The sequence below is a fragment of the Podarcis pityusensis genome, assembly GCF_964106645.2.
Source record: "Podarcis pityusensis genome assembly, chromosome: 1".
Classification (NCBI taxonomy): Eukaryota; Metazoa; Chordata; class Lepidosauria; order Squamata; family Lacertidae; genus Podarcis; species Podarcis pityusensis.
Window position 1 is genome coordinate 63,029,583 of NC_138028.1, and position 16,031 is coordinate 63,045,613.

A 16,031-nucleotide genomic window follows, 5' to 3' on the forward strand; every position below is an offset into this window, starting at 1 on the left:
AAAGTGGCATGTAGGTGTATGGAAACTAGCCTACTGTACAAAGATAAAATTTACATTCATTGCTCCACCTCCTTTAGTCTCTGGCCACCCAGCTTTGGCATGTGTCCACCCAGAAGGGAATGTGACATTTGAGCTGAAAAAGTTTCCTCACCCCTGCAGTAGAAATTGGGATTCTTCGGTCACTACAAACTGAAGCACAGAGGTGCGAAACGTGAAAGTAGAGAAGGCCTGGGAGGTTGGAGAAGCAGCATACAGGGATCCCAAGAGGCTAAAAGAAGGAAGGGGAAATAGGCAGTTATGTTGAGCAGTCATTAAAGGGAAAGAAAGCAGAATATTGGGAAACACAAGTGGAGCAGAGAAGGCAAAGGCCTGGAGAAAAGAGGCACAGATGGAACAGAGAATTGGTTTGGCAAGGCTGAGTGAAAAGGTGGGTTTTGGGGTATTGCCCAGGACCTAAGGACATGCAAGGCACTATGCTGCTGTGAAAAGGTAGCTGAGGATCTTAGACAATGGCCCTGATCCAGTGAACCCCTTGTGCACACACAAAATGTCCCCTACATACCACAAGATGGTTGTTGTTTTGGTATTGTGAAAAGGTATTTTCTCCATTAGGAACATAGGAAGCTGCCATGTTCTATCTTGCTCAGGCCACAAAAAGTTGAAGATGACTGGACTGAGCTGGCTTAGGGTTTCAGATGGGAACAACAGCAAAAAGAATCAACCAGGTGCAATGCTTCATCCCAGGGAGAGCACAGATATTAGCGCATACTTTCCCTGTTATGGAACGATGCGGGTAAACAACATGCCACTTACATGCAGTCAGCAGTTCTCTTTTGCGGCTTGCAGTGATAAGCATGAAAAATTAAAGTTATTGGCTCCGACAGGCTGCATAACCATGAGGCCAATAGGAATTTACATTTATTATGTTTTCAGATCTCATCATTCTTAAGCTTTTCTCTCTCCCCCACCCCATTCTTTAGTTTTGGCAGCTCCTGGTCACCCCAGCTAACTGGGGTAAGGGGATACTGGAAAGTTCAACCTTGTGATTTTTCCAGGAAAAAATGGTTCTTCCTTTGAACCTTAGACAGACTAGCATTATAAATGTGTGTTCCCCCATCTGTTATTAATTGAGAAACCAGCAGCAGGAGAGAGTTGCCAGCCATCTGGAAAACTATGGGCCTGACTGGTTTTGAGGCTTTTGCTGCTGCCACTGCAATCCCCCAGTTGTAGGGTGAGAGGAGTGAAAGTTGGTTTCCTTGCCCTGTTTTCCATTCATTTCCCCCCTCAGTATAGGTATTGCTATTGTTTTTGTCAGGGGAGTCTCTGAAGTAGCAGTGATGTGTGTAGCTCTGTGCTGCTGCATGCCATGTGTGTTTGTTGTCTCCTAGTCTGGGCTACTCTATTGAAAAAAGCAAGGAGGTGCCCAGATGGTCAGCTCCTTCCCTTGCCAGCCACAGGTGCCTGAAGTAGGCAGCAGCTGCTGCAGTTGCCAGGTTGGGGATGAGAGCATCCTTTGTGCATGTCTGCATCTGCATGGTCCTTGTCTATGTGCATATGAAAGGGGGAGGAAGAGTGTGCATGTTTTGACTACCTGTTCATCCGTATGGAAGGACATGTGTACAAGGGGATTGTTTTCTGGATGCTTAATATATTGACTATAATAATAGTAGCATAATTGTAATATACTATAATAACATAGTATGTGGTTACGTTGTGGTGTTGCAAGGAAAAACTTAAGTGGACATTCTTATCCCAGTCTGCATCTGAATTGAAATTGGAATTGTTTTGATGTGTGTGTTTTATTGTTGACGTTTTTGTTGCTAATCACTTTGGGATGTTTCATGGGAAGTGATTCATAAATGAGATAAATGAATATATAAAGTCGATTGTGACCACTTCTTGAGCGAATCCGTGTTTTTAAACCATTTCATAAGGCAGTCTGCGCCAACCTGGTTCCCCTCCAGCTGTTGTAGACTCCAGCTGTGCTGGCTGGAGCTGCTGGGAGTTGTAGCCTTCTGCAGATGGAGGGCAGCAGGTTAGCAGAGGCTGTCATAAGGGATGGCTGAAATGGCATGTTCAGCGTGACCCTGGCCACAAGCACTTGGATGATGCTTCATGAGATTGGATCGCTTTCGCATCTCAAAAATGAATCTGTCTGTGTATCTGTAAGCTCACAGAAGCACCATTAATTGTGGCTTTGCAAGTGGGTGAATTTAACTTGCGTAATGGTGTTAGGAGTGAGAGCATGTATAGACAAATGTGTTGCTGGTTAGGAATTCCTCTGAGCAGCAATAGGAGGAATTCATTGTTGTACAGTGGTGCCCCGCAAGACGAATGCCTCGCAAGACGAAAAACTCGCTAGATGAAAGGGTTTTGCATTTTTTGAGCTGCTTCACAAGACGAATTTCCCTATGGGCATGCTTCGCAAGACGAAAAACGAAAACGTCTTGCAAGTTTGTTTCCTTTTTCTTAACACTGTTAATACAGTTGCGACTTGACTTCGAGGAGCAACTCATAGAACGCGGTGTGGTAGCCTTTTTTGAGGTTTTTGAAGACTTTGGTGATTTTTGAAGCTTTTCCAAAACTTCTTTTGCAGCCATTTGGTAAGTTAAACTTTTAAAACTTTTTTGGGGGGTTTTGGATTTTGGGTTGGGGTGTTTGGAATTCAAGGACTTGGTGTTGGGGAGGGGTTTGCAAGAATCTGGAAGCTTGTGTGTTTTTTCCCCTGCATTTTTATGATTTTCTGTGACCATTGGGCCACTCTGCTGTTTTTTAAAAAAAATTCTGGATTTGAATTTCTGTGTGGTGGGTGGCTGGGGGAACAGTTGAGGAGGGGTTTGCAAGAATCTGGAAGCTTGTGTGGGTTTTTTTCTGAATTTTTATGATTTTCTGTGACCATTGGGCCACTCTGCTGTTTTTTTAAAAAAATGCTGGATTTGAATTTCTGTGTGGTGGGTGGCTGGGGGAACAGTTGAGGAGGGGGTTCTTCAGCAAGAAGCAAAGAGTTGAAGAGGAACCTTCTTCGAGTTGTCCCCCAGAGTCTTAGAAAATGTACTGTACACTTTGTTGATTTTTAAATGTTTTTCTGTCATGTTTAGAAACTTAATTTATTGTTCCTTCAATTTTTGAAATGCTCTTTACAGTATGTGTGACTTTAAAGAGCACTTAATAAACTCTTGTTGTACCAAATTTGGCTTTGTTTGGACTTTTTTTGACCATAGGAACGCATTAATTGAATTTCAGTGCATTCCTATGGGATTTCGTGCTTCGCAAGACGAAAAATTCGCTAGACGAAAAAACTCGCGGAACGAATTAATTTCGTCTTGCGAGGCACCACTGTACTATTGATCGATCAGAGCAAACATTTCAGATTATCTCCCTTCTTTTACCCCTGTGTTACTCCTCATGAGTTCTCTCCATCCCACGCCCTAAGACAATTTCAGGGGCACAGGAGGAAGAGAGGGAAGAAAGCCCATTGTGCAAGCGGAAGTCCTAGAATAGGGCTTTGGCTGACATGACTCATTAGTTGAATCTCACCCACTGTAAACAGAGCCTCGTTTTCTAAGGTTCAAATGCAGTATCTGTAGATCTGTGAGAGAAAAGTGGTTGAACAGATCGTTGAGGGACCCACACTTGCCAGATGTGTCAGCTAATCCAATATTATGGGCATGGAGATGAACCAATGGGTGCAAGTTATTTCTTTTGGAATAGCCAATAATATTTCCTTTAAAATTGTTTGGTATTGCAACATCTGCTGCTCTCCAAAACCATGGTTCTGTCAGACTTCTTGTACTGGGGTCCAAATTTTGAGGCATACAATACAAAGCTAAAACTTTTTTCTTTCTTTTCCCCCCAAAAAACACTTGATCAGAACTTCAAGGGAATTGGGGGAAATGGAGAATTATGTGCCAGAATGAAAGGATGACAGGGACCAGAAGTAACATTCTTTTGAACAGAATCCCTTTTCTTCCTTCTTGCCTTTCATCAGTATGCTTTATTCTTACAGCACTGACCCAGAGAGAGATTTCACAGGGTGAAAAGGCCTTTCTGTACTGAAGATCAAACAAGGAAAAGGAAAGATGTGGACTTCAATCGCTAAATACTTGTTAAGAACCAAAGTCCACCAAGACTGTTCTCGAACTCTGCTGCAAGCACAAAACGGCAAGCACAGCCATCAAAAACATTTCTCCCTGAGCAGGAGGCCTTGGCAGCATTCAATGCCGGGGACAACGCAGACGGCTCAGGCCTTCAACACGAGTGCAGCCATCCATCAAGTGGAAGCTCTGGAGGCAAATCAGTTTATCTGTGTCCACTGGGAAGATGGGAGCAAGAGCCTTTACCCTTCTGTGTGGCTGCGAGACAATTGCCAGTGCCCTGAGTGCTTCCTGCACTCTGCTAAAGCACGCAAACTGCTTCTTGAAAATCTGGATGTCAATGTTGGGGCCAAGAATGTCACTTTGGCACAGAGGGAGAAAAAGGTAATGTGTGTGTGTGTGTGTGTGTGTGAGAGAGAGAGAGAGAGAGAGAGAGAGAGAGAGAGAGAGAGAAGCTGTTTTCATATAATATATTAATCTCCATATGTAGAACCATTTTGTTGCAGTGATTTAATGCTGCTTACCTGGGAATAAGCCTCACTGAACACAGTGGGACTTAGTTTTGAATAAGCATGCATAGCATTGCACTATACAAATTCTTCAGAGTGAAAGAGGTTATTAGGCCGCAATCCTAAGCACACTTACTAGGGAGAAAGGCCTGCTAAATTAATGGAACCACCTTCCAATTAAACATGTGTAGGATTGCACACACATAACAAGACCACATGCCAGTTGCTTTCATTATGAGTTAGAAGTCCAATCCAACAAAACAAAGAAGAAAAAACAGCAAAGCAAATAAAATGCTTGTTGGATTATTCTGGTCTGCTTTCACTGTATGTCTCTTTCTGTTTTGTGGACTAAGGTATGCATTGTATGGCCAGATGACCACACCAGTGAATTTGAGGCTGAATGGTTGAAGAAGAGATGTTTTTCTGAACAAGCAAGAGCAAAAATGCAGGAAGAATTATTTCTATCAGGTAGAGATTCGTACCATTTCTGTAGTAAATGCACTAAGGAAACCCCATTCTCAATTGATCTGGAATCCATTTTTAATAACAACAGAATTTTATATATCAGTGATAAAGGGCATCACATATTTTATCTAACTTGATCATTCCTCCTATCTTTTTCATCTAGTATTTAACCAAGGGACTGCATTGTGCACTTTATTATACACAGAGAGTTGGCTAGGATGTCATCATTATATGAATGTAACACGGTTTATATATCACTTAATCAACGGAAACCTCTAGGCAGACTACATAAAATAGTGTTAGTACTGGAAATAAGCAAATTTCTCAGAAAAGTGCAAGGCTGCTGCTCTGGGCAGCGTGCACACACATTACGCAGAATTATGCTCCAATTAGTAAACAGATCCCATGCTGTTATTTGGAGGCAGTTCTGCATTCTTGTTTTGCTCAATCCTCAAAAGATGGAGGTGGGGAGGACTCAGAGAAAATACATAACACAGGAGCTATTTTGTTCCCCAGGCAGAGCTGTTCACAATTCAGAAATCTGGATTTCTCCTGAAAGAGATGAAGAAAACTGCTCATAAATGTTTTAATTGAATAATATAAACTGCCTCTGTTAGCCTGTGCATTAGCACAATGTTCTTGAAATGAGTTCCAGGAAAGGAAATCGTTGCTGAAAGGGATCAGCTTTTTGGAATTTTGCTCTGACTTTATACACAGATGGAAGCTTGAATTATGTAGTTCAAGGGAGATTTTTTTTTTAATTTTTTTTTTGTAAGATGGAGAGAACCAAACACTTCTTGTCTCTTGGGAGTCACGGGGCCCTTCCTCTCCAGCCTTACAACACTGAATTTTGTCCGCTTACATAAACATAGAAAGAAAGTTACAGTATATTGTGTCTATACCGTCTGTACCGCATACATATGATACTCGGAGAATGTAAAGGCATCTAAAAAGATAATAGAGTGGGAGAATCAAATGTCTGAATGCACTCCTCATATGAAAAACTCCCAATACATTCTCTTTTTTTAATGGTTAGACTACTGGGTAAAAGAGTTTTTCTGCTTAATATGCTAATCTTTGCATGTCTACTTCAATCAATATCAAGCTGATAGTGTCCAGAGGGGAAAACCTTGATATTATCAGTCCATCTAATGAATGACACATTCTTGAGAAATGTGAAAAGCGGTTATAGCTCATTGATAAGTCTATGGTCCATGCAGTCTCCTGGAAAGTGTGTGTTCCTTTTCTTCATAGCACATAGATCTGTTTTTCATCAGCAGTGGTAAAAAAAATAATTTTGAAGGCATGAATGAGCACTATTGGACTTCCTTCTGAAATCTAAGCTATTAAAGTTTCCTGCAAATTGTATGAAAAATAAACAGGTTTTTCCCCACTGCAACAATTTGAAGGCTGCTTTGGATGTGAGAAGTAAGATTGTCAGAGCATTCCTGGCCTGTCTTTTTAGCATTTCTGAGCAACTCCATTGCCACAATTTGTAACCTTCAACCCTGTGCTACAGTAGCAACGTGGAAATTCTACTGATTGTGGTTAAGTAGTGGAAACAATATATGTACCATGATGAAATGGTAGAATAATGAATAATGTGAATGGGGTGGTTTACCAGCAGGGAACGCTGGCATGGAACACAGTCCCTGTTTAGAGCTGCTGCTTAATAGATTTTCAAGCTGCAGCTACTCTTGATTTTTTTTTTTTAATGGAATAATGTGCTCTCTTCATTGAAGGAAGGAAAATTGTTGAGATCAAATTTCACAGGCTGATGGATAGACAGGTCTGTTTGAGTATGGGAGAGGGTAATAATCAGGATTAGAATAGCAATCTTTTGGGGGGGGAATTAAAAAGCAAAGTGTAAGCTGAGTTGACACAGCCCTTGGGTTGTGTCAGTTATTAGATGCTTCATAAGTTAACAGAAACAAAAATTATCAGAACAATAATAAGTGGTGACTGCATATTTATGTGACACTATTTTCCTCTTGTTATGCAAATCTGCAGAACAAAGCTAACATAATTGTGTGTTTCTTTGCGAATGCAAACCATATTCCAGAAATCTTTCTTGGCGACAGAAGACGGAATGCCCTTTTAATTTGGCATCTGTTTAAATACTCTGCTTCACCATCTATTGACTTGTGGCTGATTAGAGTATGAGATATGCTTTATATGGTGAAACTGGATAAGAGAAGGAAGACAAAAAGACAAAAAGTTTATTGAAAAATGAAGCTTATTTATTCAATATTGAAACAGTATAACACAGGATTCATTAAAGCCATACACTTTATTGAGAATATATCGTAATGTGCGTATAATGATATGTTTATCTGTTAGTTTACATTTAGTGTAAAGTTATATATTTATTTATTACCTTTCAAATGTATTTATTAACTATGCATATACATACATAAGGACTTCGTTTTTTGTAAATTCTTTAATTTCATTGCAGATAATAAACTTTTTAAATATTAATGATTTGGCAACAGTTTGAAGGGTAAAGTCAAATCCAGTCTGTCATTTAGAAAAGTCCTATGGCAGAATGGTGCATAGCTAGGCACAAATGCTGTTTTTCCAGCATTTAAGCATTTTAGAAAACACTTTATTGTTACATCTCATATAGTGTTCTGTGGGACAAAGCTATTCTTTTGGACAGCCAGTTATTTCAACATTTTAGGGAAAGGCATGTTGTACATACTGCTTTGACCTGGTATTTGCTGAGTTATTTTCAATAAAAGTGTTTGTAAATCTGAAAGATAATCATCTTTAACGCTTTCCATGCTGGATGGTGAATTTCCATTCTCTAGAAGAATATCTGCAGAATTCTTATGTTCCTATGAACCTTGTCAGCCACTCAGGTGCTATCATGACTTTCTGTTGCATTCAGCCTGTATCTATGGAATTGGTTAACATTTGTCATTTGCCAGATTTTGAAGCGCTTGGCCCATTGAGGCATGCTGTTGAGACATTTTGTTTAGGCTAGCTACAATGGATGTTTATGTGAGCTGCGTTTTTTATTCTTCTCTGCTGTTGGAAAATAGCTGCAGATTCAACTATTACGATTTTTATTGTTGTTGATGTTTGTTCAAGATGTGCACCCATTTAGCAGCCTCCAGTCATCACTGTTCTGCTTTAATCTGGAAGTGGAATTGTAAGTCTGTTTCCTGACATCTAACACTTTGCAGCCAAATGGACAGTCCCCTTTCTCCAGCCCCAACTGCTGTTGCTTTTTTGGCGGGGATGATATAATTTTGTTCTGCAATCTTCTTTCAATGCACTTTCTGTGATGGTTATGCCGGCACTGCCATTGGGAGTGGGGCAGAGAAAAATGAAGCGGATACAAAAATAATGCTATTTGGAAAAGGAATGATTAAAGGTTCCTCAAGAGGAAAAACAGTTAACCAAGAAGAAAATGGCTAGAGGAATCAATACAGGCCAGAATGACAGTGCAAAAGGTCATCAACACTTGGGATCATAGAGTTAAAAAATGAAGTTGGATTTTCTGAAGTCTGGAAAAATGGAGGAGAAACACATGCGGATTCCCAGTTAAAAATGAGTGAACAAAGCCTGGTATATCACAGTCAGTGCTCAGTGTGGAAGCCTTTCAGTCACCAGTCAAGAAAACTATGCCCCCTTTTATAGAAACATTCTAAGCAATAATACATGAGTGTTAGAAATGTCATAATGGACATAATGATGTAACCACTTCTTCCCTCATTTCCAGGTAGTAATTTTTCATTTTGTAGAGCGCTTACAAACAAAGAATGGCCAAGAAAATGAATACAACTTTACCCAAGAGTGGTGGTGGTCATAGTAGTAAGGTGAGGCGTTGAAAGACGGAGCTGTCTGTGCCATATAGCCAGGTCTGCCATCTCTAAACTAGCCTGCTACCCTCGGGTGCAGAGAATGGAAGCTAACCTGTTGTCGGTGTTAAAGTAATATTCAGCTACCAGTTGTCAGCTTCCGTACATGGATTGGAAGAAGAGGCCATCTTGTCCTTCACCTCAGGCCACAAAATGTATTGGGCTGGCCCGTTGTCAGTAGTGGAGAGGACTACAGATCTAAGCCTAACCAACTCTCCTTGTTACAATGGCTTTGTGGAAGAGACTTTGATCCAGCTAAGACTCCATCTCATGGAAGGAGAAAGGAGGTGATTTTCACTCATTCCTCTTTTCCCTGTAGCCACACACGCTCTTCTGGAGGGTCCTCAAGTGCTCTGGAGTAAGTCTTCCAGCAACTGTAGGGAGAAGGTGGAATCTATGAAAATAATTTCCCGTCCCACCAGCGGAAGCATCCCACTGAATGGGGTTCTGCTCCTGGGACCTCAGGAGCCAAATCAAATAAATAAGGGAAGACAAGAAAAACTGGAAAATAAAGCATACAGTGGAACCCATCAATTTTCACAGGACTTATGCATCAGGCAAACACATTTATCTTTTATTGGATTTGCTTTGTAATTTAATTATTACTGTCAGAGTGGCTTAATCTGTGAAGTAACTTTCCGTTCCCCTCATGAAGAGCCATTCTTTGTTTATAATGAAGCAACCACAGTTTATTGAGTCCAGCACTAAGCAAAATGTGTGTTGGAGCAGATTTGCTAAGGAATTTAATAAGGTGTGATTACATTTCTCCTCAAGGACCACACTGTGTTTTCTTCATTTTAGGAATATTTTGGGGGGAAATCACAACTTGTCAGTCATGCCGCAGCTTCTTAGAAACACAAAGTCAGATAGAAAGATGGTTTGTGTGGATGGTTTACATTAGGATGTGTGCGTTGTGTTTCTTGGACTCTCCCTCTAACAGGCTTAAGCCAGAGGAATCAGACATGCTAGCTGTGGTTGGAAAGTGCAAACCTTGCAAATGGAGAAAATTATTCTTACTACTTGCAGTCGTCTGCTCAGGGCAGCTTTTGCTGACTACACTGAGATGCATACCTGCCACAAGAAACAGCATGTGAAATAAATAACCAAGTTAACTTTAAAATCTTGAGTACCCACCACTTTTAAGTTTATGGTGGGCTCGAACAACGCCTGCAGAGTTATTGCTGCTGGTCTGTTTTCCCAAACAGAACTTGGATTTAATAGCTACGTTTAATAATTGAACTGGAGACCATTTTCTTCTGCCACAGCATTTGTAGATTTAGGAATGTTCTGCAGAAAAGGTCCAGCCACGTAGTTCAGCTGTGGATTTTCCACTTGTCTGTAGGTTGTCTTCTGAACATACAAGCAGGGCAGAGAACTGGATTGAGGTTCCAAGGAGGTGGTTTGAGTGCATTGAGGGCTGTTGGGTCTGAGTTTGGGGAAGATCCCAGGGCAGGCAAAGGGCTGAGAGAAGGTCCCTTGCCCCCAGAGCTTAGGAGTCAACTCCTAGGGGCCAAGGTCCCTTTGCCCCCCCCCCATAAAATATTTGAGCCCTCCTACCCAAGTTGATGGATTTTGCCATTCAAATGGTATGTGTGCACCACATCTTGCAATTGATTGTGCAGGGCAGGCCTTACCTGCCCCTCCCCATATTTTATTCAAGTTGGTGCCCCTGCCCCAGAGCAGGGAGTGGGAGGAGCCATTCACAGTAGGTTACAAACCACCACTCTGAGTTCTCACAAACTGTAACTTCTCAGTAGCAGTTGGAATGTTAAATGATGTCTTTCCTTGTTGTTTAATTGAAGGAACTCACAGAATATCCTTAATTATTTAATCTTAATTGGCTTGGCAAGAGGAGAGTGATGATAACAAGCAGATAATATTCCACAAGGTGTTCATATGTGCAGTGCTAACTCTGCTTTTTACCAGGGGATAATGATTAGAAAGGTTCTACTTTTAAGCAATTTTAAGCAGATGGTTCTTAGAGCCTTCCATTAGCTTTTCCACATGGCAGCTTGGAATAGCTATTTCAAAAGTGACAGCCATTGTCATTTAAGGGTTTTTTCTTTTCTTTCTTAATAATCCAGGGTAGTTTCCTACATCCTTGAAACACATTTTTTTCATTGTGGATCATCTTTTCAGTGACCAGCTCTGAGATGATCCTTTGGGAAATTTCCATGAATAGTGGGGTTGTTTTAATTAATTTCCTTTTCCTTAGTCTTTCATCTGCTTCAACTAGTTTAACTCAATAATTTTTTTTCACTTTTACAAGAAGCAGAAGACACCATTTTCATCCTTATTATTTTGCACGATATGACAGGGCAAGTGTTCCTAAGCCTGGTTATGTGCCACACTCCCCGCCTGATACATATTCAGTAATTGCAAAAGAGAGGTCTATATGCATTCTGATGTATGCTCATAGAGCTTTTCCATGTACGTGGGGGATCCTGGGGCAATCAGCATTTGCCCTGGGGACAGCCATAATAGTTAAATTAAATGGTCTTGAAAGACCTACATTGGCTCCCAGTACATTTCCAAGCACAATTCAGAGTGCTGGTGCTGACCTTTTAAGCCCTAAACAACCTCAGCCCAGTATACCTGAAGGAGCATCTCCACCCCCATCATCCTCCCTGGACATTGAGGTCCAGCGCTGAGGGCCTTCAGGAGGTTCCTCACTGTGAAAAGCGAAGTTACAGGGAACCAGGCAGAAGGCCTTTTTGGTAGTGGCGCCTGCCCTGTGGAAGGCCCTCCCATCGTTTGAAGACATCTGAAGGCAGCCCTGTTTAGGGAAGTTTTTAATGACTGATGTTTTAATGTATTTTTAATTTTTGTTGGAAGCAGCCCAGAGTGGCTGGGGAAACCCAGACAGATGGATGGAATATAACATTCATGTATAAAGAAGGAGGTGGGAGTGCAAGTCAGGGGAGTGAATCGCTCACCTCATACTTTCCCTCCAGTCTGCCATGCAAGCCTTTTCCTCCCAATCAAGATCAGTTCTGGTATCAGAGAAGAAGTGTTTGGGCTTGACAAACCATGAGGAGACTGCACAACGGGAGTGGGGAGAGTCCATGTGCTTTGATTTCGCTGTAAATGGAGAATGGCTTAATCTTCATCCAATGCGTGACTAAAGCAACTATAACTGCCCTGCCATGTCTTAATTTGTCCTTCATTTCTCCTGAAGACCAGTAGGAAATATGTTTCCCCTGTCATAATCTAACTGCTTAGCAATCAAGTAACTGGCAAAGGATGCTTAGCAAGTTTCCTTGGCTACCTGAATTTATTATAGAGAAAAATTTCCAATGAAGTCAAGTCATTTGGGTGGTCTGTATGTACTTATGTGCTGGCACACCCACACACATTGTGCTCACAATTAGCTTGTTTGCTTCTGTTGGGTCTGTGTATCTTTGCTTGCATTATGCTACTGCTGTATAGATAGTTGCAGTAAAGGCTCTTTTCTTCCATTCATGATCCAGTAGCAGTTTTAGACCATCTGATGGTAAACCAAGAATTCCAGGGGAAGTCTTGAATCATCACATGCAACACTGAAAGTAAAGTAGACAATAATAATAACCCTGGGAAAGTGCATGGGTTTTGCTCCATGTGAGCATAGAAAGAGCATTTCCTGATCAGGTGAAGGGTCCATTTTTAATCCAGCATCCTGTCTGCAACAGTGACAATTCAGATGCTTTGGGGTGCATATAGGCAGAGCATGAAGACAGGCTCTTTGAGCCCCTGCATTCTCCGTGCTCCAGTAACAGTGGCTGAACCTGGAGCATCTTGCCTCTTAACTTAGTGCTTGAAAACCTTCAACTTGCAAACATCTGAGACAAGACAGATTTGGAGTGCTGTGCACACAAAGAAAAAATATCTTCAGCTAGACTGGATAGGTTTTAGTTGGGTGGGTTCATAACGCAAGAGGCAAATGGCTTGTTAGAATTGCTTTTAAAGCTTCTGTCTGTTTATACAATAGGCAGCATTCTGTACACACTGTAAAAGAGCAAAGTCCTTTCCTGGGAAATGTCCTAGGGCTTACTTTTTGAACTTAGTATCCCCTATACATTAACAATGAGGAACGTTTCCCCTTTGGCAGATGCAGATGCCCTTCAGAGGCCGTACAAAAAAAGATTGGCTGCATTGTTTTCATGTAAGGCTAACAAAATGCTACAATGGCACTGTGAGGGGTTGAAAGAGTCCTCTTTTAAGTGGAGTTGTTCAGCTCTGTGTGTCCTGATGATAGACTCCAGTTTGTAATGCTGAAATAAGTAGATCTTATTAATACTTCTCATTAATTAGTACTTATTATTAGTACTTCTCATTAACAATGTAATAATCATTAATACTTCTCTGTGTATTCCCTTTTCTTAATATGGCTTCTACAGAACGTCAATACTGGGGTTCTGATCTGCAGCTGCCAACTCTGGCCTTTGAAGAGGTCTTGCACAGTGATGAAAGTGCATACAAGTGGCTGGTCACCCTTAAAAGGACAGGGATCGTGCTCTTAACGGGAGCTGCCAGCAGACAGGGAGAGCTGCTTAAACTTGGGAAACGTATTGGATTCCTTCGCCTCACATTTTATGGGTAAGTTAAAGCTTTTACATATGCTTGCTCTTGTCAAATTTATGACCCATATTGCTGCTTGACATCACTCCAGGGGTGGGAGTAGAGAGATATTAATTTATTCTTTTACTATCAATTCAGCATTTTCTTTGCATTAGTGATAGTTATGCAGCCAGATAAATTTCTGTGGTGCAAAAGCTTTCCAGCCAGTTGTTTCAAGTATACAATACACTGGCACAGAATGAGTTTACATTAATTTTTCTCCATAGTGATAGAATCAGTGGTACCAGATTCTAGCAAGATACTTTACAGAGATGATGGAAATGCAAGGTTTTGCATCCTAGTTTCTGTTGTGTACTGTTTTCCCCCATTCTATCATCTAATCACAAAACGTTCAACCCGGTTAGAATGATAAAATTACACAAATTTATAGCAGTTCCAGAAATTCAGGGAAATTTATGCAGCAAACCAATGAAATCCTTATTTAAGAGAAGGCCGTTTAGGCCGTAAGGTTACCATTTTTTTTTTCAATGAATCCGGGGACACTTTTCAACTTCAGTAGGAATGATAGGATTTTGTCAGGGGACTGATTTGTAAATTCAGGGACTGTCCCCGGGAAACGGGGATGTCTGGTAACCTTAGTTTAGGGGCCCATTTAAAGGCCTGCAAAGATAAGGCATTACAAATTTCAGCTGAAATATAGTCTCACAGTCCTGGGGACACCACTGAGAAAGGTCCTGTCCCTTTTGCCTACCAACCTGATTACACTTACCCAAATGGGGACATACAAGCAGGGCCTTGAAGATTGAACTTAGAGTGCAGGTAAATGTGTCCTTCAGGTAACCTGGTCCCAAACTGTTTAGGGCTTTAAAGTTCAGCACAGTGCTTTAAATGGGGCCTGGTCCTGAACTGAACCAGCAACTAGTGCAATTAGTTGGCAGGAAGATTCATGGACAATCAAAGAAACATTTAAACATTTCAGTGTGGTATAGTATAGTATAGTATAGTATAGTATAGTATAGTATAGTATAGTATAGTAATGTTTTTTATGTGTATATACAACCAGAAAGTATCCATGCCTCTCTTCAATAGCATTGGCTATTCTTCTATAGTTCTCCATGTTGTATTGTTATGATCAGGGATTTTCAATTTTGACAAATATGAAAGATCAGAAAAGAGAAAGGCTTCTTTTTATTGGTGAGGAGATGAGATTTTGTCTCAAATTAGACCTAATATAAATGAAATTACCTGGCAAAAGCAAGCTCACACCTCTCATTGAGTTTGTATACATACTTAAGGTACACATGTAAGAGACACATGTATAATTATAGTTTGCAGATAATTCATGTAGCTGAATTTATACTTTCGGGATGTCCCATGATCATATTCTAACATAGCTGTGTTCTATGATATAAATCAAGCACTGCTAGAAGTTACTTATTTTTGTTTTCCAATCTATATCTTATCAAGAAATTCGGTGGTCGTGAGCAAATTTTTATTCTGAAAATGGCCCAGAGAGAAAAGTTTGTGAAACACTGTCCTAAGCTGAAAGCTCTCTGTCACACTAGAAAGTGATTGGCATGAAAATGTTATCATTTAGACATTCATAATTCAGACTTGTGGATCCCTAACAGTCTCAACCATTTGGCCTTCTGACCCTAGGCCAGGAATGGGGAACATTTGGCCCTCCAAATGTTGCTGAACTGCAGTTCCCATCTGCCACAGTTACCATGGCCAATGGCCCAGGAGGATGGGAGTTGTAGTTCAGTAATATCTGGAAGGCGATAGGTTCTCTGCAGCTGCCCTAGCCTATTCAGTTGTCATGGTCTACTTTTTGCCAATCTACAGGCCCTTGTAAGATAGATAAGAAAGGCGTCAAACCATCCTCCCTGAGGAAAGCATTCTACAAACGAGGAGCCACTGCCGCAAAGCCCCATTCTCAGGTTGCCACCCTCCAGCCCTTTTGTGGAGTAGGTACATGAAGAAGGACCTCAGATGATGATCGCAGAGTTATGCTTGCATTAAAAGTTGCACAAATCCTAAGGCAAATCCTGTTGCAACACAATCGCTTGTACAACCATCATTAATATCTACAGTTCTGATGATTGATTCTCTCTGATGACTTGTAAATGGGGTGGGGGGAAGCAGAGGAGAAAAGGCATGCCACATTTGAATGTTACCATCTGTAATTTTGCCATTTCTGTTAGTTAAAGATTTTACTATTTTAGACACAAAATCCAGAACATCGGGGAGAGGGAGCCAAAGAATACCTTTCATGTTTTTTGCCTCTTGGATAATAACAATTCCAGCTAAACATCTCTTTTATTTTTAGCATCTCCTTTTGAGAGTTAACAGTGTGATAAACAACAAATGTCTCTCCCTTCTATGGATGAAGCTATTTAAAATAAACAGAAGAAAGAAAAATACTCCTAAGGCTTGGCTAGAAGAGTCACATTCCTTCCAGAAGCAGCAATGATTTGCTTCCCCCGATAATGTTTTTGTACAAGGCCACATGAATACTGTATTGGTGTATGCAGGGTTGG

General features: G+C 40.9%; 1 protein-coding gene across 2 annotated transcripts in view; it reads left to right on the forward strand.

The window, feature by feature from the left end:
• The window catches only part of BBOX1 (gamma-butyrobetaine hydroxylase 1), a 37,252-nt gene that overhangs the window by 11,556 nt on the left and 9,665 nt on the right, over nt 1-16,031 (forward strand). For both annotated transcript variants that reach the window (XM_080983584.1, XM_080983583.1), the window contains exons 2-4: nt 4,007-4,478; nt 4,957-5,071; nt 13,311-13,509. In XM_080983584.1, the coding sequence (XP_080839710.1) occupies nt 4,080-4,478; nt 4,957-5,071; nt 13,311-13,509 (713 nt within the window). In that variant the 5' untranslated portion in view covers nt 4,007-4,079. The remainder of the gene's footprint in view (nt 1-4,006; nt 4,479-4,956; nt 5,072-13,310; nt 13,510-16,031) is intronic.